General features: G+C 46.2%; 2 protein-coding genes across 3 annotated transcripts in view; one reads left to right on the plus strand and one right to left on the minus strand.

Moving 5' to 3' along the window:
* The window catches only part of CSTF3 (cleavage stimulation factor subunit 3), a 69,889-nt gene extending 66,791 nt beyond the window's left edge, over nucleotides 1-3,098 (plus strand). Inside the window, exons 18-21 of the mRNA XM_021685343.2 lie at nucleotides 815-968; nucleotides 1,633-1,727; nucleotides 1,873-1,933; nucleotides 2,392-3,098. Of these exons, the coding sequence (XP_021541018.1) occupies nucleotides 815-968; nucleotides 1,633-1,727; nucleotides 1,873-1,933; nucleotides 2,392-2,594 (513 nt within the window). The 3' untranslated portion in view covers nucleotides 2,595-3,098. The remainder of the gene's footprint in view (nucleotides 1-814; nucleotides 969-1,632; nucleotides 1,728-1,872; nucleotides 1,934-2,391) is intronic.
* A 5,299-nt stretch (nucleotides 3,099-8,397) lies between these two features.
* TCP11L1 (t-complex 11 like 1) overlaps nucleotides 8,398-21,984 on the minus strand; it is a 35,682-nt gene continuing 22,095 nt past the window's right edge. For both annotated transcript variants that reach the window (XM_021684734.1, XM_021684733.1), the window contains exons 6-10: nucleotides 20,845-20,981; nucleotides 18,642-18,838; nucleotides 15,227-15,408; nucleotides 13,398-13,570; nucleotides 8,398-10,014 (exon numbers count right to left, since the gene is read on the minus strand). In XM_021684734.1, coding sequence (XP_021540409.1) covers nucleotides 9,812-10,014; nucleotides 13,398-13,570; nucleotides 15,227-15,408; nucleotides 18,642-18,838; nucleotides 20,845-20,981 — 892 coding nt within the window. In that variant the 3' untranslated portion in view covers nucleotides 8,398-9,811. The remainder of the gene's footprint in view (nucleotides 10,015-13,397; nucleotides 13,571-15,226; nucleotides 15,409-18,641; nucleotides 18,839-20,844; nucleotides 20,982-21,984) is intronic.

A 21,984-nucleotide genomic window follows, 5' to 3' on the forward strand; every position in this document is an offset into this window, starting at 1 on the left:
AGCAGCGCCTGCAGCAGAGGAACTTCTCTAGGGCGGGGCCCCGCTGATAGGTGGCCATACTGTCCCTTTTGACCGGTCTTGGAGAACTGTTCTCAGCCCTGGTGGGGCACTGCTGATAAAGTAAAAAGAGCATGGTGGGTGGGTTTGTGGTCAGAGGCCAGTGCTCCCAGTCCTTTCTCTACTTCTTAGCTCTAAGACCTTGGAAATATTAGAACCTCTTTGAGCTTCAGTTCCTTCTATAAAATGGAGAGGTTACTATTTGCCTCATCAAAGAGGGAATAAATGGTGAAAACTGGACAAAGGGTGGCTGCTCAATATCGGTCCCTTCTTCCCTGTAACTATATTGGGAATAATTTTTTATTTCATTAACAAAATTGTATTAATTAGTTTAAGTGATTATTTTAGCTTTCATGAAGTAGGGCTTCACTTAAATTGATATTGTTCAATTCTAGTGGAAGGGAAGGGTCAGAAAAATATCTAAAATTGTAGATTTTCTCACAAATTGCCCCACTCTCTTCCTGGTGCCCAGTCAGGTGTTTACTCAAAAAAGCTTGCAAATGTCCTACCCAGCAGCACTGAGTCAAACAATTCCTGACCAGGGTTAGGGCAAGGTTATCAAACACCACATCTCTAAAGCCTTGTCGCTTTCCTTGTTGAGTGTTTAATAGTCTTTACGGTCACATTCTAACTTGTCCCTCTCAGTTCTCTGTGGTTTTAACCCAGGTGTTCAGTGTATCCTCAAGATTGTAGAATTGCACAATGATACTTCAAGTCCCTTTTTCAGGTTTAGGATTCTTGTGTTCTGCATTTTCAGGATGTCTCCCGTGCTAAGCTAGCAGCTATAATTCCAGACCCAGTTGTAGCTCCTTCCATAGTGCCTGTTCTGAAAGATGAAGTGGATAGAAAACCAGAGTACCCCAAACCAGACACTCAGCAGATGATTCCATTTCAGCCACGACATTTAGCACGTAAGCCATGACTTTAGATCCAGTATTGAGACCTCTGTTTGTTGATTTAAATCCAGAGGTGGGGGGGGAGTGATGTGACCTTTCCCTTGCAGGTTAATTATTAGACTCAGGGTCACTATGACAAGTGACTTGGCTGTAATCTTTGAAGCAAGAGGAGTTAAGAATGTCTTTAAAAACGAAAATACCCTCGACGATCCAGATTCTAGTAACCTGTGTGGGCAGAAATACTGCTCCATACAAATTACCTGTACAACTGGACACTCACTTCGGTGACGCTGTTTGGTGTTATTTACACTTACTAATGGGTAGCGGCCCTTCTAGATCCTACTTGAACAAGGCCCTTATGATTAAACATGCCATTGAGTAACTGACTTTAAAAAGGATTGCTGAACACATGATTTATGAGGCTTAGAAATGGTCTTTGACAAAAACTGAAGTTCTGCCACTGGGTTGTTTACTCTTCTGCCTCCCAGCGGCCATGGGGGTGAGACGGCCCTGTCTCCTCCACTGTAGTTGGCCGAACACGTATAGCAGTAAAAGCAATTTAAAATGTCCAGAACAAAGCAATACTTAGAGCCCTCTATATAAATTACTTCGGATTTATTTTAGCTCTGTCTAGAAATTCTTCCATCCTGTCTGATCCCCCCTTCTCCTTGTGTCACAGCGCCCGGCTTACACCCTGTTCCCGGGGGTGTGTTCCCAGTGCCGCCTGCAGCCGTCGTTCTAATGAAACTTCTCCCTCCTCCCATCTGCTTCCAGGTTTGTTTACTCTTATTGTCTTGATAATACTTGCTCTGTGGGTTATAATCATCATGTGCTTTCTCGCCGCTCACGGAAAATGTAAAGTAGTGCGATTTTAACTTGTCAGATTGTTGGAGATTAAAATTTATTTGTGTCAAAATAGGGTCCTTTTGTACAAGTGGATGAACTGATGGAAATTTTCCGAAGATGCAAGATACCAAATAGTAAGTGACGAAAGCCCCGCTTTAGGGCCGAATTCACATGGTCTCCTAGGCGGGCGATTGTTACTCTTTGGCACTGAAGTTCCCAACTCCAGCTAGCCATCTTGCAGTACAGTGAAACCTCAGAGCAGTCAAACCCTCTTCGGTACAGAGAGGCTCGTTCACATTCTAATGCCACTGAGTAAAACATCACAAAAGCGGATCTTTTCTATCGTGGGAACACGAACTAGGACACTGGGCTTCTGAAAGTCATTTTAAGAGCCACTTTGGTCTTTTCCTTTAATTATTTATGTAGTATCACTCGTGCCCTCCCTTGCTCTGCCAATAGTAGGCTCTGCAGGCAACCATGAAGTGTCCCAAGTAGCGCGTGCAGTCTCTCTCCCCGGGGCGGACTCTGCAGCATCCCCCGCCCAGGCCTCCCCACCCCCCAACAGTCCTTCCTTTCCGTGTGGTTTGCGCAGCTGTTGAGGAAGCTGTTCGGATCATCACGGGCGGCGCCCCGGAGCTGGCCGTCGAGGGGAACGGCCCGGTGGAGAGCAACGCCGTACTCACCAAGGCGGTCAAGAGGCCCAACGAGGATTCCGATGACGATGAAGAAAAGGGAGCTGTCGTCCCCCCTGTTCATGACATCTACAGAGCGCGGCAGCAGAAGCGAATTCGGTGAAGCGGGCCCCAGCCGGGCTCTGGAAGAAAACTCCAGGATTCCGTTCTTGCCTCTTAAGTCGTATGTTTAAAAGAGACAATGCTTTGTTACAAGGTTCTTGGAAACAAAGTCGTATGTCATTGGTGCCTCTATCATATGGTTCTTGGGAAGAAAAACCACCAACCAACCTGTGTGAATTTTAGAACATGGAACAGACCTGTGCTCTAAGCAAAACTAGGTTTTCAAAAATGTGAGAACAGCACAAAATGGCAGAACCACATTTTGTTCCCTCTTCAAGGGGGTCTTGTATGTGCCGCTTGAAGATTTGTGAGTTTTCAACAGTTTTATTTTAAAAACTGGATGGCTTATGATTGTAAAGCATTTTACCACATTTTCTGAAAACAGTTCTCAGTTTGCTTATGTAGAGTCTGCCTTATTGTTTGTTTTTATTTATGGCAGAATGTATGGGATCAGTTTTGTAGTTTAAAATTTTAAAACAATCCTTTAAAAAAAATAAAAGGATCTCAAAAATGTCATGCCTCCTGCTGCTTCCATTCAGAATTTATTTAAAATAGCTACTTACTTTATTCAGCCAATACCATTTAAAAATAAATGCCAATCCAAAGAAAAGTCATCTTGTATTTATGTATACTTACCTACCTGTCCTCTCCTGGTCTCAGTATTAACTGAAAACAGAGGGATCTAATTTTAAGAGGCAAATTAAACATTTTAGAAATCCTCAAAGATGAATGTACTTTCCCCCAATTAATCTGAGGCAGATCTATTACCTTTTGTGTCTCTTAAAAAGCAAAGTGTGGGAATTCCTTTAACCACCCACTGTCTTGCTCTCACAAATATATTTCAGAAGGTACTCAGTGCTCAAGAGCTACACACAGCATTAAATTATAAGTCCCAAGAATTCGGTTTTGCTCTTTGTTAGCAACATTATGTCCTCTTGACTCATTTCTAGAAAAACTACTAGACAGAAAACTAGTTGAGCCTAAGGGTTGTGATTCAGAATAAAAGCTAAAAGGAAGGTGGGGCGGGCGGGGGGGGGGGGGGGGAGGAAGTATCACAGTTATAAAGAAACTCTTACATATTGGGTATGCAGTTTAGAGTTTGAATTCAAAAGTAACTAAATACATTTTAAAATCAGCTTCAAATATTTCTATTAAAACTCTTGCTTGTAATGGAAAAAACGTTATCTTGATATTTACATAATTCACAAACATGTGTCTCCCGTATTTTCCCATTAAAGCTAAAATAGCCTATAAACAAAGTCAGCTGGCTCTAATTCAGATTTTGTTATCCTCGTAAGTATTATTTTTAAGCTGTATAGTTTTTTTTAATATGGTTATCATCAAAACGATCTGAAAGGCACAAGTAGGACTAAATAGCTTCCCAGGCGTTAAAATACAGAGGGGCAGAATCTCTCCTGAACTGCTATCTTTGGGTAGTGTTTGGTTTTTTCCCCCCGTTTATTGTTAACATATGCTGTATTATTTGTTTCAGGGGTACAGGTCTGTGACTCATCAGTCTTACACAGTTCACAGCGCTCACCGTAGCACATGCCCTCCCCAGTGTCCCTCACCCAGCCACTTTGGGTAGTGTTTTAAAGACAAATGGCTTCAAATGCCTGTAATGATCTGTAATAACGTCTACATGGACGACAAAACAAAGCTACGTGAATGCATGAAAAATGATTTTTTTAGCCTCGTAATAAAGAGAAAACACGCGCACCCACCTTGATGAGAAGTGCCACTGAGCAGCCATTGTGTATTGTAACTGTTCCTCCTGCATTTATTTCTAAGATGTTTTTCCCCTGAATGTTATTTGATTTTTAAACACAAAAAGGAATGTTCGGAGAAACCATTTTCTAATGTTCTGCTATAGATACTTTATGAATTTTTAGATTTTAACATGATTGAGTATTTGATCATTCCTTTTGTAGACACAGTCGATCAAGTCGCATGATGTTAGAAATCCGCACTTACTTTTGGAACTCTAATGTGCAGACGTCTGCTCATACAGCCGGTCCCATTGTCCAGGAACTCTCCTATATCCGTAGTGCTAGACCCAGAAATTTTCAGAAGATATCCATATTTTTCCTTCTTATAAAAGCAATGACATTTTCTAGAGAATTCTGGAACCAGGTAAGATGTAAGGACTCTAAGTCCTTCCTGAACAACATCAAACTCTAGCCTTTAGCACTGAATTTCAAGTAAGAAGTTTGATCTATGCTGCCACGTCCAGTAAAGTAAAAGGTTGTAGTGACCTAGTAAATGTAAAACTCAACAACCAAATTTGTACCATTAGAAAAGAATGAAAAAATACACTTTTGTCAGCATATTAACCTTGGTCAATAATTATGAATTTATTTGGTAATTTTATAACCCTCTATTGGCCTACGCTTAGCATGTAAAACCAAGAGTTCATTTATACGACAGTAAAAACGTATTTACCATATTCATAAATTTGTTTTTTACATTTCAGTTCCCAAAGCAAACTTCATTAATGTCGGTAGTCCTCTTACCTGACACTCAGCAAATGAAGTTCTATTTATTATTATTTTTTTAAGTGAAGTTCTATTTAATAAAAAATTCAGAAGTCCTAACAGATCATTTATATGAAGTAACAAAACAGATAACCATGTTCCTGGTCTAAGTAAAATCTTACATATTCAACAAAAGGGTCAGCTTACCAAGCTTTGGGAATAAAAGTCAAGAAAAACAATTCATCCATTTTCTAAATTTTCCTCCCTGAGCCCTGACCAGAGTTCTGCTTTTAGCACGACGAAGACAACTTCAGAAAGCAGAGGCGGCAGGAATGAAAACGACAGAAATGAAGGAGATTCTTCAATTCTGGGGTTGCTCTTAAAGTCAGAAGTTAATCTTATACCCTTCTCGGTGTTTAGTTCAGATAAAACGTAAAAATGGTGAAATGTGACTAGTGCTACTAACTCCAGACATGTGTGATTTCAAACCTAAACCAGGCCTACACATGAGTCCTGGTTCTTAGGTTCTGAAGGCGATATAAACAGAAACCCCCAGCAGGGCCAGGTGCAACTAAATCCTGCCCGTTTAGGCTCCAGACATTTATTTCCGGGGCTCTATTTCAGAAAGGATCAGTGAGCATTTGACAGATTAAAAGAGCTTATTGAGCTTACAGAGTATCTCCTCCGTTCCATGAAGTTGTTTTGAGTGCTACGAACAAAACAGTTATAGAATACAAAATCCAGGGTGCCTGGGTGGCTCAGTTGGTTGGGCGACTGCCTTCGGCTCAGGTCGTGATCCTGGAGTCCCTGGATCGAGTCCCGCATCGGGCTCCCTGCTCGGCGGGGAGTCTGCTTCTCCCTCTGACCCTCCCCCCTCTCATGTGCTCTCTCTCATTCTCTCTCAAATAAATAAATAAAATCTTTAAAAAAAAAAAATACAAAATCCGATATAAAGACACAATTGCAAACATCATTGTGGTTCTTTATTTAGATTATGTTTTCAATGAGATAAGTGCCCTTAAATAGGAGTTTCATAGCCCATCATCTGCCGTCCTTCATTTGTTCACTCATGAATTCATTTGGTTCAAATAATACAGAGGTGAGGTGGGGAGGAATCATTGGGGTGGCGGTGGAAGCAGGGAGAGGAGCAAAGGGAAGACTGCAGCTTTAGTACAGAAGAGGTGACAGAAGAAAGTACGAGTCCCAGGACAGGAGGAAACCCTTCCGTCCAGCCCGTAGAATACGCTGACTGAAGGGAGGCTGGGCACAGACACAGGTACACCTACAGGGAGACGGTTATATGCTCTCCTCCTATTTATAATCCTTTCCCATGTACAAAGCATTCTAATATCCATTATCAAATGTAATCCTCACAGCAAGTGTCAATGAGTCGTTTCCCCATTTTACAGATGAAAATGCTGGGGCCCAAGGGACAATGACTGGCCCAATATCACACAGCCAGTAAGAAGGCAAGAGAGGAAGGACTCCAACCCAGACCGCCCTCTAAATCAGGAGCTCTGTGCACGATCCTACTGCAGTGTACTTAAGTTACTCAAATGAGACACATCACAGAATGTCAGGATTGGAAAGCAGTTCAAAGATCCAGTCTAGTCCTTTCATGTTACATGTGCTGGAAATAGGTCCTGATTTGCCCCAGTTAGTACATAACAGAAATGGGGTCAGAACTCTGGTTTCCTGACAGCTCCCAGTCCTTCCACTCTACCACCCGGCCTCAAAATGAAAATTAATACAAACATTCTACACAGAAACCAGAGCATGCCAAAAGTCACTGGAAATCAAACAGCAAACACCTATTCATTCCCTTTGTAACTCAGCAGGAACGGTGGTGCGGCAACACCTCTTTATTCCCAGGAATCTTAGGGTTTTAGAGAGATGAACATAAGCATCTCCACAAAAACAGAACTGCTAAATAACCCATTAACTGTCAGCCAGCGTGTGCACATTATATCCCTGCTGTGTCAGACTTATTCATAACTTTTCTTCAGAGAAGAAAACTCTGAGGCACCTGCCTACTGCATTTAATCGGTAAGATGTCCTTACCTGAAGTATATTTATAGTCGGGTTATATGGTTACATAAACAATCGCATGGTACAGCTTGCTTTAAATGTAATGAGATTTTCAAAAAACTTCTAGGCTGAGAATCCATCCACCCAACCGAGAGCTGACAAAGTAGCAGTTCCTGCTCTGGACATTGATTCATTTGTGAGGCCATCAGATAAATCGAACACACCTGCTATGATGGACCCAACTCTCAAGGCGCTCAGTTCTATCCACAGTAAAGTACTACCACCAAATAAACCTAGCACTCCCCTAAAAGACGCTTGTTTCCACAAACCCGTTAGATAGAAAATCATGTCAAATCCAATCAGAATGCATTACACAGAACCAGGTCAATTCTGAAGGATAATTTCTGCTCCAAAGGATACACATCTGGGAGGGAGAACTGCGGGTTGGGGAAGGGGGGAGATTACAAGGAGATGCTCAGCAAACATTTCCTGAGTGACTAAATGAATTTTCCTGGCCTTTAGTGATAATCCTATGAGATTCCAAGAAGAAAGTAGCTCACTTATCTTCAAAGAACAACAACACAATTCAATATGAATATTGTGATTCTGAACTTTGCCTCCTTCATTCTTGGCTTTGCCACTTGGAGAACTCCACCAGTAAACACGGGGGGGGGGGGGGGGGGGGGGGGGGGGGGGGGGGGGGCATGAGAGTCTGTGTGAGTCCCTGTAAAATATGCATCAAGATTTCAGATGGTACAAACTTAACTCTGAATTTAGGAACCCATGAGGGGCAAAAAAAAAAAAGTCAAATCTTGTAAAAAGCTAACCCTTAGAAAAGAAAGCAAAAAAAAGAATTAAAATTTAGAAAGAGTGACTACAGGAAGTGCTGATCCACCCTGTGTATTAGGGGGTAAAGCTCTTCCCCTTCATCCTTGGCGGAGGCGGCACTAAACCCCAAACACTCTCGGAGGCTGAGGCAGGCAAAAGAGTGCTTGGGGGGGCGGGGGTGGGTGGCTGGAGGCTGGGTTGGAGAGCATGTGACTCCCGATCCTGGGGTTGTGAGTTCAAGGCCCGTGTTGGGCATGGTGCTCACTTAGAGTGCTCGGGCTTCTCAGCCTGGGGGGAGAGGGGTACCACATGACCAACAAGCACAGCTGCCACAGAGCAACCTTACCTCCAGAAACAATTCCAGAAGTGACCTCATTTGAAGACACTATAAAAGATGTGATTTTGTCCTTTAAAAGTTTTACTTATTGAACTTTTATTCCCTTCCAATGAAACCAGGGAAGATCTGTCCTTGAGTATAAACTTTAATAACAGGACTTCGGACCACATAATGCAGCATACATTTCTGACTGCAAGTAGAAAACACCATTAGAACACAGTTTGTAGCATGTATTTGGAGAAATCACAGTCCCCCCAACATAAGCGTACCCTCTCCTGAAGCTTGGTACGACTCAATAGTCTACAAAGCGAATGTTCCTCCGGTAGGCTGCCACCGCGCCTGCCATCATGCCTGCCTCCCGCCCCACCATAGCCCTCACCGCTTCAAGGGATTCCTTGCATTATTTTGCCTTGTGCTGTTCCCGCACTTGGAGTTCACTCCCAACTTCATGGCTCTGCTTCTAATATAATGTCCCTGTCTGAAACACGCACGCACATACGCACACAGGCCTTTACTTTTTTTTTTTTTTTTTTAACAGAGTAGGTCATCTGTGAGACTCCAGCTACCCTTTCAGCCACAGGATATGTCAGGAATTCTGGTCACTAAGTTCCTCAAAAAAATATTGCTCTAAAACCAGGGATTTTCTATGACTTCCTTATCCAAGAAATAAGTGAGCTTACACTATACTGTTTTATCTGAAAACACTTAAATCTATTTCTGAAATTCAAATCCAATCAATACATCTGTGCATTGTATCAGTAAAAACTCCAGACATCTGTCTTTTAAATTACACCAACGTATATACTGTTTAAAAAAATATTTCCTCCTTAACTTTCAAAGCTTAAAAGTCAAAGAATTTCCTTTCTCTAGATCCCAGAAGTCATAACTGCTATCATCCAGACTCAGGAATGATTCTGTATAAAAGAATAAGCTTTTTAAAATCAATTAACTCCCCTCTAGAACAAAAGGGCTCTGGCGCTCGGGGGCTCTGGCTAGGCCAGGCAGGGAGAACGCCATCACTGGGGTTGGGGGGAGGCAGTAAGACTAGGGATAGCCCTTCTAACACAAAATAGCTGGAGGGAAGAGTGAGGGTCGGTGCCAGGGAGGGGCATGAGTCTCAACATGGACATGGCTTGGTCACTCTTTCTTGGGTGGCTGGCAGATCCTCTCGCGTGTCTGAAAGGAAAACTACCCAGATGGCGGAAAAGAGGCCCCAGCCCCCTGGGAAAGACAAGGCAGCTCGAATCAGGACAGAGTCAGTAGAGACACACGGCAGTCTACCGTTTAAAAGCGGAGTGCTACCTCAAACTTAAGAGAGCAAGAAGCTTCTTGATTTGTAAACTTGCACTCATAAATACAAACCTTCAAACTAGAATTCAGTGCCTTTTTCAACAACTCTTTTCAACAGTGATACACAGTGTTCTTCCTTTTGGAATCAGGGCTGTTACATAGAAATGTACTAAATAGCCATTTTCCAAAGCAACACTAGAGTTGAGAATAGGTATTCTGTACCAAGAAGCTAATACTACTGCGGCCTAGAGCGCACACGTGTTAGGATCGGACAAGGATCTTACTGAGGATGGCATCGTAGTAGGGACTGAAGACCATCTTGTTATAGTTGACCAGGCGGACAAATTTAATAGCAACTTCTTCCAGCTCTTTCTGAACTGGACCCAATCCCCCAGGGACCGTGAGCAATGGCTTCTGATGACCCGAGGCAAGGTAGCTTTCTAAGAAGATCAGGATTCGGGAATCTGTGATAGGAAAGAAAGCAGTTGGTTGTTTCTTGTTCAGGGTGACTTTGCAAACTTCTGATTATGCTTCAGTTTTTAGCTTAAACATCCTTTTTCCGGGGAAGTCCTCCCTGCCCACCCCCTAGACCAGGTACCCACAGCACTGTGCACTTCGAACATTCAGTCCATTTAGAACACTTCCTCTCCAGCTCTAGATGGTTAGTTTCACGAGGGTAGAAGCATGCTTATCCTGTTCGTCATCCCCACCGCCCCAGCACTCAGCCCATGGCCTGGCAGGAGACCTGGCCCCAGGAGAAGCTCAAAATACATTTGGAAAGGAAGAATAAATGTGTGAATCAATACAAGGAGACTGAAGTGTTGACAGGTTCTGCTCTGAGGAGAAAGACACACTGAGACCACCATGAACGGTTCACATTGCTGAAGAGCACATAAAAAACGGGGCCCAGGGGGGAGGGAAGGTGGGGGGTAAAGCAGGAATTATAAGTTCAGAAATGGAAAAAAAAGATTCTAGCATTGTGAGTCTGTGAGCTTTTCCCACCAAGCCCACATGTAAGCAGCGTGAACGTCCTTTAACGCCGCCACGGAGGTGTGGCCACCTGCCAACTTGTACTACTGAGGAATAATTTAGGTTGCGCTGCTTTTTAAGCCATTCCTCTCTAGGACGCTTTTGCGTGGTCCTCATCAACCCTTACAGATTTTCTTACAAAAGCAATAGGGGCATTTATATTCACCGAGTTCTTTCAAACTGCACGCCTGTGGGACCCTCTCGGGTGCCAATGACCTACACCCTTCAGACCCCAATACACAGTGACAAAGCAACTGCTGACCAGATGGGTCCCATTACCCCTGTTGCCAAGTTAGTTTGGTTTTCTAAGGTTCTCAGAGTTGGAAGCCCCACACGGAACTGGAGATCCTTGGATCATTCCTACCCCAGGGCTGGGTTTTAGCTCCAGGTCTATGACCACCTGTTACTCAGCACCCAACATGGCAGGACGCGGAGCAGCTTGTTAGCCGGCAGTCTATTTACGGCACGTTCCTGCATCTCTACCAAAGTCACTAATATTAATCTTGATGGTCCTTCTATCTGCAAGAGGCTCCTCCTGAGTGACCCACAGACAACATCGTGACCAATGCAGGGCTGGGATGAAGTCATTTTGAAAAAACTGTCGATCCCTGTAACTTTTTCCATCAAATATTACTTAAGGATAAAAAGGAAGTCATAGTGTTAGAAGCCGGCTCACGTCACTGGTTCAGCCTCTACTCCAACTGGAAATCTGATAACCACAGGTCATTCACCTTTTGCTTGAAGCCTGCTAACTATTCATTATTTCTATGTTGAACACCTATTTAGTTTCATAAAGAAGCTAAAGAATGACTTCAAAATTAATTACACTAAAGAGAAATAGAGGAGTTTTAAAAATTAGATGAAAAAATGTTTTAAAGATTTATTTGAGAGAGCGAGTGAGCAAACAAGTCCAAGTTGCGGGGGAGATGCAGAGGGAGAAGAGAGACAGAATCTCAAGCAGACTCCCTGCTAAGTGTGGGGCCCACCTCCGGGCTCGATCCCACAACCTTGAGATCATGGCCTGAGCTGAAATCAACAGTCGGACGCTTAACCAACTGAGCCACCCAGGAGCCCCTAGATGAAAAAAATTTTTTAAAGATTTTATTTTTAAGTAATCTCTATACCCAACGTGGGGCTTGAACTTACAACCCCGAGATCAAGAGTCACGTGCTCTGACTGAGCCAGCCAGGTGCCCCCAAATTAGATGACCACTGTATTCCTCGATCAACCAGCAACAGCAAACAGAATGTTCCACAGTGCTATGGCTGGGATGATGAAGAGTAACAGCTAACACAGTAATCTTTTTAATAATAGCTCCTCTCTAGCAAGTACTTGCAATGGGCTACGGATATTCTGATAAGCACTTTATGGACCTCATGCCCTGTAGTCTTCCCAGCAACTGTATAGGGTTGTCAGTATTATCCCTTCTATTATTTTTTTTAAAGATTTTATTTATTTGACAGGGAGAGACATAGTGAGAGAGGGAACACAAGCAGGGGGAGTGGGAGAGGGAGAAGCAGGCTTCCCGCGGAGCAGGGAGCCCGACGCGGGGCTCGATCCCAGGACCCTGAGATCATGACCTGAGCCGAAGGCAGACGCTTAACGACTGAGCCACCCAGGCGCCCCGGTATTATCCCTTTTAGAAATGAGGAACCTGGAGCATCCATCCGGTCACCTGCTCAAGCCACACAGCAGGTGCTCGTGAAGAAAACCCCGGCTCCTCCTTCATTCTCACCACACATCCCAAACACGTCTGCAACAGACGTGGGCGAGGGCAGGGCCTTCCCACACCAAGCAATTCTCTGCAACACCAGCAGGGTGTCCTACTGTTGTACTCCATTCTGACACTACCAGAGGGAGTTTCACATCCCACAGGCCAGGGGCTCCATCCCACGAGGCTGCCCCCCTACCCCCATTTCAGAAGCCAACTGCAAGGAGTAGGTCCCCAGGACGCCCACAGCTTCCGTCTGATTTGGCTACAAACTGGAGGGTCCCATGACCTCCTCTCCCCTGGATTTTGATTATTGGCTAGAACAGCTCACAGAACTCAGGGAAACACGTATGTTTACTAGCTTATTACATAATAAAGGATTTGGATACAGATGAAAACCAGAACAAAAGACACATAGGGTGAGGTCTGGGAGAGTCCTGAGGGCAGGAGCTTTGGTGGAGTTGGGGTCCATCACCCTCCCATTACATGAATAACCCAGATGCTCCCGGAACCCTGTACTTCTGGAATATTTATGGCGGCTTCATCATAGGCATTTCCAGCCCCTCTCTCCTTTCTTGGAGAATGGGGGCGGGGGGGGGGTAGGGCTGAAAATTCCAGCCTTCTAATCATGGCCTGGTCTTTCAGAGCCCACCCAGAGTTGCCTCATTAGAACAAAAGACACTCCTATCACCCAGGAAATTCCAAAGGATTTAAGAGCTCTGGTGTCAGGATCCAGGTCAAAGACCAATCTTAGAACAAAAGATGCGCTTAGTGCTCTTATCACTTAGGAAATTACAAGAATTTTAGGAGCCCTGTGCTGGGAACGGGGGCAGAGACCAATACTTATATTTTCTATTACCTCACAGTGCTGGAGCAGGGTTCTGAACAAAGCCTGTGATTCCAAAGTCAGAGCCCTCAGAACAATGACAGCTGCCTGGTCACTTGTCCAGACCTTTGGGTCATGCTCATTGGTGGTGATTACTCACTCTCTCCTCACTCATCAGCACTCATAACCTATCAAACCCTTCTAGATTTCTTCAGAGGGGCTGGTCTGCCTGCCCCTCCAAGGGCACATCCCTGCTGCCCATCTTTCCCCCCAAAACGTACCCATGATCCTGCGGATGGGGTCGTCGGGACTGGCCACAGCCTGGATCTGGCCCTTGAGCACGGCCTCCTTTTCCGTGGTGAAGGGGGTGAGCCCACACAGGGCAAGGCAGCTGCTCACCTCCAGGCAGACTTTCTCCCCAATGGTAGTCAGGGCGTCCTTCAGATGGAAGGAGCTAGAGTACAGAAGGGAAAGGAGAAGGCAGGGAGGAAAGGGCCCATAAGCAAAGTGCACATCCACCAAGCTCAAGCCAAGTTAAGAGCCCAAGCCCTGGTAAGAGTCACAATCTGAGTCAGTTCGTAGACTGACATGTTCAAAGAGAAAGTCTAGGACTTTCTTCCCTGCCCCCAACCTTCCAGGCTGTGGACACCTGACTCAGGAGACTCTCTCTCTCTCTCTCTACTAGAAAGGACAGTGGGAAGGGAAGGGCTGAGACTATACCAGCGCTAACAACCCCAAACCCAACTTCTTGCTAGCATCTGTGTGCTGAAATAAGCCTGAAATCTTGAATGCCACTGAGTAATACGCAAGAATCCAGAATCAGGGAGCTGTGGGCCAGGAGTGGGAGAGAAACTTTTCACTGGATACCCTTCTGTCCCTTTCGATTTGTGAAACATGGGAACGTATTAACTACTTTAAAAAAGTAACACTGAAATCCCGAAGTTAAAAAAAATGAGCACCTTGATTTTTCAGAGCCCTCAGGCTCTCCTGGAGTATCGGTGGGGAGCCCTCCTGCTGGTGGGTTTCCTGTAAGGCCTTTGTTCTGGGCCTAAACCCGTGGTACAGCAGGAGTCGTGGGAGCAAACGTGCAAGCCCTGGGACTCCCTGCTAGTACCAACTCTGTGCCAACCCGAGAGCCAGGGTGGATACTGCAGCGCAGGGCGGGACCCCCCTGAAGAAGTGCCAGACAGGGCCCCTCACCGGTAGCTTTAAGCAGTAGACAACCGGTCTGCCGGGGGGCGGGAGGACCTCGGTGACAGCCCAGGGCTACCCCCGTGCCAGGGCCTCAGCTCAGCAAACCCCTCCCAGCCTAACCCAGCATGTGCACACACCCCTCACCGCACCGAGCACGGGCACGCTTTGTGCGAACTCGCCAAGAAAATGCCTCCGTCTCGTAAGGATGAGAAAGTCTGGGGACATTCTCCTCCAGGAATCCTCTGAACTGGGCCCTGTCAGAGGCCGTGTTTACTTCTGACCAGTAGAGAATATCCTGTAGGCTGGGAACCACATGGACCCGAGCGGACGTCTCCGCAGTGGTGGCCTCGTGCTGCCCGATGAACTGAGGCATTTACACGCAGCACTGGGGGCCGCGAGGAGCGGGCAAGGGCACAGAACTGCTCACGGCCCAGCGACTCGGGGGGGACGCCGCCCGCTTCTTAGAGGACTTTTCCCAGGGCCGTGCCGCCCAAACTGTTAGGGGCTTGTGAGAGCATTTCATTTGGCAGCAACCAGTATTTTTTTATTTTTTTTTAATGTTATAAGAATTTGTGTTAAGCATGGTTCAGATTAAATTTCACTTTGTGAAGTTTTTATTTCAGTTACATGTGTGCTTGAAGTGTGTACTAGGTCACAGCGGAAAATGAATTTCTTACTGTGGGTCCTGGGCCTAAACATGTGAAAGCCACTCTCCTAGAGCCTTGCGGACCCTAGAATTGACTCTAACGCCGTTTGTATGAACCCGGATCAGTTCTGCTGGGGTGAAAAAACCAGGGAGCAAGGTTTCCTCTCAGTTCCTAGAGAGTGGCCCCGGGGTGTCCCCACACTGGGAGACCCCCCTGCAGCCGCTCTCGGCCACCTGCTGCCTCCCAGCTGTCCCACAGGGGCCACTTACGGCAGATGCGCATCTGTCAGCAGAACCTTCACGATCATCTTGAGTTTCTCAGCAAAGTCGGCCTGGCTGGCAATTCCTGGGGCTGCCATGCTGAACGTGACCAGCAACACGGCTCCCAGAATGGTGAGCTGCTCCAGCTGGAGCTGGAACTCTTGGAAGCGAGCCTGGTCCATCAAAACGGTCTGTAATGGAGACGACAGAAATCATCCCTGAGCGGGAGATGCAGGCTGGCCAGCAGGGGGCGGTGGGGCTATAGCCCCACACAGGCCTCCACAGGTGCCCTCAGAATTTTCTAGTCATTTCAGAGCTGAGGGAGTCATGCGTGAATCATCCTTCCCCCTCAGAGCCCCTTGCTCCCTAGGAAGACTGCCAGAGAGCACTCTCACTAAGAACAGGAGGCAGATGGCCACGGAAACGCAGTATAACCTCACACCAATTTCTCCAACCCTCGGAGCCCTGTGCAAAATGGATTCCTGCTTCACGGGGCTGGCCATGGATCTAAAGTGGGCTGGCAGAGCCAACACTCAGTAACTGGGAGTTCTATCATGAGACAGGAAAAGAGTAATGAGATATGGAGCTAGAGTGACCAACTCATCCCAGTTTGTCCAGGGCTGTCCTGGCTTTAAAACTGCAACTCCCAAGTCCTGCGAACAGCAGCACCCCCCCGCCCCTAGTCCAGAGCAAACCAGGCAGCCAGGCTCTCCAGCCAGAGCCCCCAGAGGGAAGGAGAGGAGAAGCTGCTTGAAGGGAGAGCCTACGTGATACACCTTGGTGTCCCCCTCACTAGCACAAAGGAGGCCCTCAAGAATCGGTGAGTGAATAAAGAAAATGAAAAAGAAACAGTAAGTAGAAAAAAGGAGGAATGACAGAAAACAATCCAAAGCCACCCTGAAAGCAGTGAGTGGCTTTCCCTGACTGCATCCCCCATGCATCCTGCCAGGCCAAAGTACCCTGCGTGGGATGCGGGAAAGAACACTGGAAGGGCTGATGAATACACCTTCCGATGGGAGTTTTTACAGGTGAACCAAATAAATGTTAAGGACTAGTCTTGCTATAAGAGACTGACACACCAAATCAAGACATTAACAATTTAGGGTCTTAGCCTAGAATTCTTCTCAAGCAGTGAAAACTATCTTTGAAGATTCAGGATCCTCTGTTGTTAAACAGAAATGCTTCCACAGACCCAGCCTCTTCCTTGACTTCACTCGGTGACACAGCAGCATCCCAGCTTTGTACAGGACTTGGGTTTAGGATACAAAAGATTTCCAACAATGAATCCTCAGGGTAGACACCGGTGTCCAATGAAAAACACCATCTTCCCCACAGCGGTATTTTTAAAAGAAATGTCAGGCTGCGAACTGCGCTCCGGGAGAGAACGTGCCACTATTCAGAACAGAGCCTCCCCTACCTGCTCACCCTCTTTATTTAGAGCCTCGTTTGGTGCGAAACAGGGAACTCAGAGGCAAGAGTGAATGAAGCCTTAGGCTTACAGCATCTTGAAAGGAAAAATAGGAACTTAGAGGAGAAAGATTTAGAGAAGTAGCAGGTTCTGAAGCTAGAGATAAAAAGCCTGAGTGCCCTCAAAAATGAGGCAGTCTACACACCAAACCAGCAAGTTACAGACAAAATGGGGGAAATCCTTGTCGGTCTTCTTAAAGAACCACTGCAGTTAGAAGTACTTATTGTGAAAAACTTATTTATTTTTTTATGCTCCACATGGAATGGGAAGCAGTATTTTTTAGATAAAACTGAAAAGCAACATCACTGTTACGGTTGTAAGCATGTTGTGTAAAAACAGGAGAGCGGCTCAGCAGTACACACCGGGAGGCCCACACGCTGCTGGGGGACGGGAAAGGGAGGTGGCTGCTCAGGAAAACAGCCTGGCAGTTCCTCCAAGAGAAACTCCGAGTCACCGTGTGACCCAGCAATTCTCAGCCTAGGTATTCACCCAAGAGAACTGCAAACATGTGCCCCCACCAAAACCTGTACACAAACATTCAGAGCGGCACAATTCACAATAGCCAAAAAGTGGAAGCAACCCAAATGTCTATCAACTGATGAACGACTCAACAAAATGTGGGACAACCACTGGAATATCGTTCAGCCTTAAAAAGAAAACGCTGACACACACCATGACACGGATGAACCTTGAAGACAATCTGCTGAGTGAAATAAACCAGAGCACAAAAGGACAAATACTATCGAGATTCTATTCAGATGACGCACCTAGAGTCATCAGATCCAGAGACACAAAGGAGAATGGTGGTTGCCAGGGGCAAGGGGGAGGGAGGCATGAGTTGTGTTTAAAGGTATTTTAGAGTTTGAATTTGTGAAGATGGAAAAGTTCTGGAGAAGGATGGTCATGATGGTGGCCCAACCATGAGAAAGTCCGTAACGCCCTGAACTGCACACATAAAGATAGTGAATTTTGGGGCACCTGGCTGGCTCAGTCGGTGGACTATGCAACTCCTGATCTGGGGGTTGGGAGTTTGAGCCCCACGCTGGGTGTAGCACTTACTTAAAAAAAATTTTTTTTAAGTTTTTTTTTTTGGTATTTAATTTTGTACTATGCATATTCTAGAGTAAAAAAAATACAACTTAAAAAAAAATGAAGTACTGGGGTGTTTGGGTGGCTCAGTCGGTTAAGCGTCTGCCTTCAGCTCAGGTCATGATCTCAGGGTCCTGGGATTGAGCCCGAGTCAGCCTCCCTGCTCAGCGGGGAGTCTGCTTCTCCCTCTCCCTGCCACTCCCCCTGCTTGTGCTGTCAAATGAATAAAATCTTTTTTTTTTTTTTAACGATTTTATTTATCTATTTGAGAGAAAGAGAGAGAGACAGAGAAACAGCATGAGAGGGGAGAGAGTCAGAGGGAGAAGCAGGCTCCCTGCTGAGCCGGGAGCCCGATGTGGGACTCGATCCCAGGACTCCGGGATCATGACCTGAGCTGAAGGCAGTCGCTTAACCAACTGAGCCACCCAGGCGCCCCAAATGAATAAAATCTTAAAAAAATAAAATAAAATGAAGTACTGGTATATCCTACAACCTGGAGGAATGTTATGCTTAGTCAAAGAAGCCAGACACAAAAGGCCAATATTGCAGGATCCCATTTATACGAAATGTCCAGAATAGGCAAATCATAGAGACAGGAAGTAGATTAGTGGCTGCCTAGGGGTATGGGAGGGGGGAAACGGTAGTGACCGCTAATGGGCACAGGGTCTTTTTTGGGTGATGAAAATGTTTTGACATTAAATCGTGGTAATGGTCCTCTAACTGTAAATAAACTAAAAACCACCGAATTGTTCAATTTAAAAGGGGAAATTTTCTGGTAAGAGAATTGTATCATCACAAAACTATTATTTTTTAAAAGTTCTGCAGCACAAAAAGAAATGAGCAGTTAGACTGCTCTGGAGCACCTACTTCCGGGAAAGGTCTCTGGAGGTGGTCCCATTTCAGAAGCTTCAGGTATGCATAATTCTGGACAGCCACAGGATTTGGCATGGGACCGTCCCCAGAGCCAGCGGCCCCTCCCCCAGCTGGCAGAGCATTTTTATACTTCTGATTCATAAGGTCATCTGCGGCTTCTTCCAGCCACTGGGTGACAAAGTCCAGGGAATCTGTGAAAAACAAGGCTGCGAACATTACTATGACACTCAGGAGGGATGCTTCTCGGAATGACTTTAGGGAAGATCATCCTGAAGGTGTGGTATATATAGAGTACAGACTTTGGAATCAAATAAAACTCGGTTTAAATCACAGTACTGCAAATTACTAGCTAAGAATGATCAGATTCCTAATATAAAGAGATGGATAATACCACCTTGTAGGCAGTTCCGAGGACTAGACAAGATCATGCATACAAAGCACATGGCCGGCCTCGCCACCTACAGATGTTCAACAAACCACGGGCTTCGCTCCCACCCCGACCACGGCAGGAGACAAGGCTGGGGGCTCTGATCACTCCAGCTCAGTGAGATGCAAAAATTCTTGCCCAGAGACAGGAGGAGACACAGGAGAGAGTTTCCCAGTGTAAAGTATCCTCCACACTGAAAATGAGGCCTTTTCCTTGTCTAGATCTGAGTCTCCCATCAAGCTCTGTTGCTTTCAGCCTCATGGGAGGGGAGCTCTGCCACCCCGAGGATGCTGCTTCTGCTGCGTGTGGAACAGGAAGTCGCTCTGACGGCTCCTGGAACATGCTGTGGCTCTGCCCGGGAAGGTCACCTTCAAGCCAAGTGGGTGGCCAAGGACACGGCAGCAGGATGCCCCTGTGCCAACGCCGCAGCCTGCTGTAGGCGGCACACTCCGTAGCCCGGCAGCTTGTACATGTGAGGAGGGAAGGGGAGCCTGGCCGGCTCAGCGCCCGCAGCGGCGGCTCCTTCACTGGGCCCTTGGCTGCCGGCACCCGACTCTCACACTAAGGCTCTTTGGCCTGGAAGACGGCCAGCCTGGAGGCCTCCCGAGGGGCAGTACAACCCTGGCTGAGAAAGTGAACTGGGTGGTCAATCATTCTGGTCAAAAATTTCTCAAAATCGATGTCCACATTTGTAAAGAGGGTTTAAAAAAAAATAGTGCGCCCCTTGTAGGCTTATGGTGCGAGGATTATACTAATCATGCACCCGCCCTGGGCACACGCCGTGTGTGTGTGCTGGGAACAGCATCCAGTCTTCTCTTGGTATCGTTTCTTCTGCTCTGCTCTTTCCTGACCCCTCCTTCTCTGTCTGCGGCTGGATGGACACCTGCTCCGGGCGCTGCATGAACTATTCTGGTCAGGCAACACAATCTAGCCAGAGACTGCCATTTTCTTCTTTAACCACCCAAGTTAGGGGCTAAATGGAACTCATAATAAACGAGGATTTCGCAGCCATCCAGGGGCGCCTGGGTGGCTGAGTCAGTTGGTTGATCATCTGCCTTCGGCTCAGGTCATGATCCCAGGGTCCTGGGATCGAGCCCCGCATCGGGCTCCCTGCTCCGCGGGGAGCCTGCTTGTCCCTCTCCCTCTGCTCCACCCCCCCTCGTGCTCTCTCTTGCTCTCAAATAAAATCTTAAATAAATTAAAAAATTGGATCCGAAGGCTGTAATTTACCAGGAACATCAGCTGTTGATGCAGAACCCCCACCCCGAAAAAAAGCACCTTAGAAATGCAACACAGTTTTGGATTCTATAGTCCTCTGTTCTCCTGCTATCATTGGAGAGGTTTATGGAAATGAGACTTTTTCTGGGTATCCAGGAAGAAAATCCAGGAAGATTTTCTGCATATAGAATGGAGGCAAAGTAAAATTTCTTCATGTACCTCCAAGAGAGGGGAAAGTGAGTTAAATAGTCACAAGAAGTCGGTCGTGTTTTAAAAATCAAGGCCAAGCATACAATTTACCCCAAACTGGTGTTCTCATTAAAAACCTATTAATTTAGGACTTCTTTGTTCTTTTAAATTTTTCTTGTATTCTACTTCTGTTTCTCTTGCTTGTCAATTGTCAAGTTCAAAGTCTTGTGCTTTTCGGTCTTGAAATCAGAACACTCCCATACAAAATTTTAGTTTTATTTTGCAAACAGTATCATTGTGCAACCAGCTACAGCCCTGAAATGGAAGAACAGAGTGCAGGACACCACAAAGCATTAGACGTACTTGGCTGCTTCTCCAAAAGCTGTTGAAACTTCTTCCTTTCGTAGTCCACGGACTGCTGCATGAGATGCGGCCTAATGCTAGTGACGGCAAAGTTCGCCATGTCTACTTTCATGAGGTCCAACACGGAAAAAATTGCCCTGAGAGAAAAGGGAGAAAAGCATTTAGAACTGGGCATGTGTCAAGGAAGCACGGTCTTAGAGGAAAGAGGGGAGCAGATTTGAGAGAGGCTTTTCATCTCAAAAAGGGCAGCAAGTTAGAAAATCAAGAGCGTGTAGATTAAAAAAAACAAACTTAAGGGGCGCCTGGCTGGCTCAGCTGGTAGAGCATGGGGCTCTTGACCCTGGGGTTGTGAGTTTGAGTCCCACATTGGGCATAAAGATTACTTAATAAAAAACAAGTAACAAATAACCATAAAAAAAAACCAAGAAAAATTTAGAAAACACAAAAATTTAAATAATAGATTAAAAAGACTGCAAATTTTTAAGCTGCCTTCTGTCCCTGCTCCTCCACACCCTACCTCCAAGCAAACACAGCTCTCCCACTGCCTGTCTAGGCTAGAACTCGTTCCTTGGCACGGGGTCAGCCCTCCTGGCAGCCACAGAGAAGGACAACCAGGACCCAAGGTCAAGGGCAGAGAACGGACCACCCGGTCCCCACTCTCCCAGAGGCTAATTCACTTTCCTAGGGAAGAAAGAATAAGAACTCTCCTCTCTCCCCTCCTCTTCCCCCAGGCTCTTAGTTTCAGGGCCCGTTTTCTGTTCTAGTTTTGTGGCAGAACTGCAAGCTCACACTCCGAATGTGCCCGACGGGCAGACCTGACCCGACGCTCAGGATGCCTTCAATCCTGCCTGTCCGGTACCATCACCTCGTCTCCAGAGGCTGGGAGCTGCTAAGTGACCTACTTGCAGGAAGTGGCTGAGAACCCAAGGTACAGGCTTGGGTGTGGCCCCACAGGGAAGGAAGAACAGGGTCAAATGTCCTCTGAGTCCCCTGACGCCCTCTGGGACGGATTGAACGCTGTATGATACAATGACCTTACGTGTGGGTAAGTTTATTATGGAAAAGACACACAGTCTGAGAACAATTCATGGCCTCTCCGCTGACATCCTGTCCACCTCCCAAGTACCTGGGACAGCCCAC

Source organism: Neomonachus schauinslandi, chromosome 11, assembly GCF_002201575.2.
Source record: "Neomonachus schauinslandi chromosome 11, ASM220157v2, whole genome shotgun sequence".
Classification (NCBI taxonomy): Eukaryota; Metazoa; Chordata; class Mammalia; order Carnivora; family Phocidae; genus Neomonachus; species Neomonachus schauinslandi.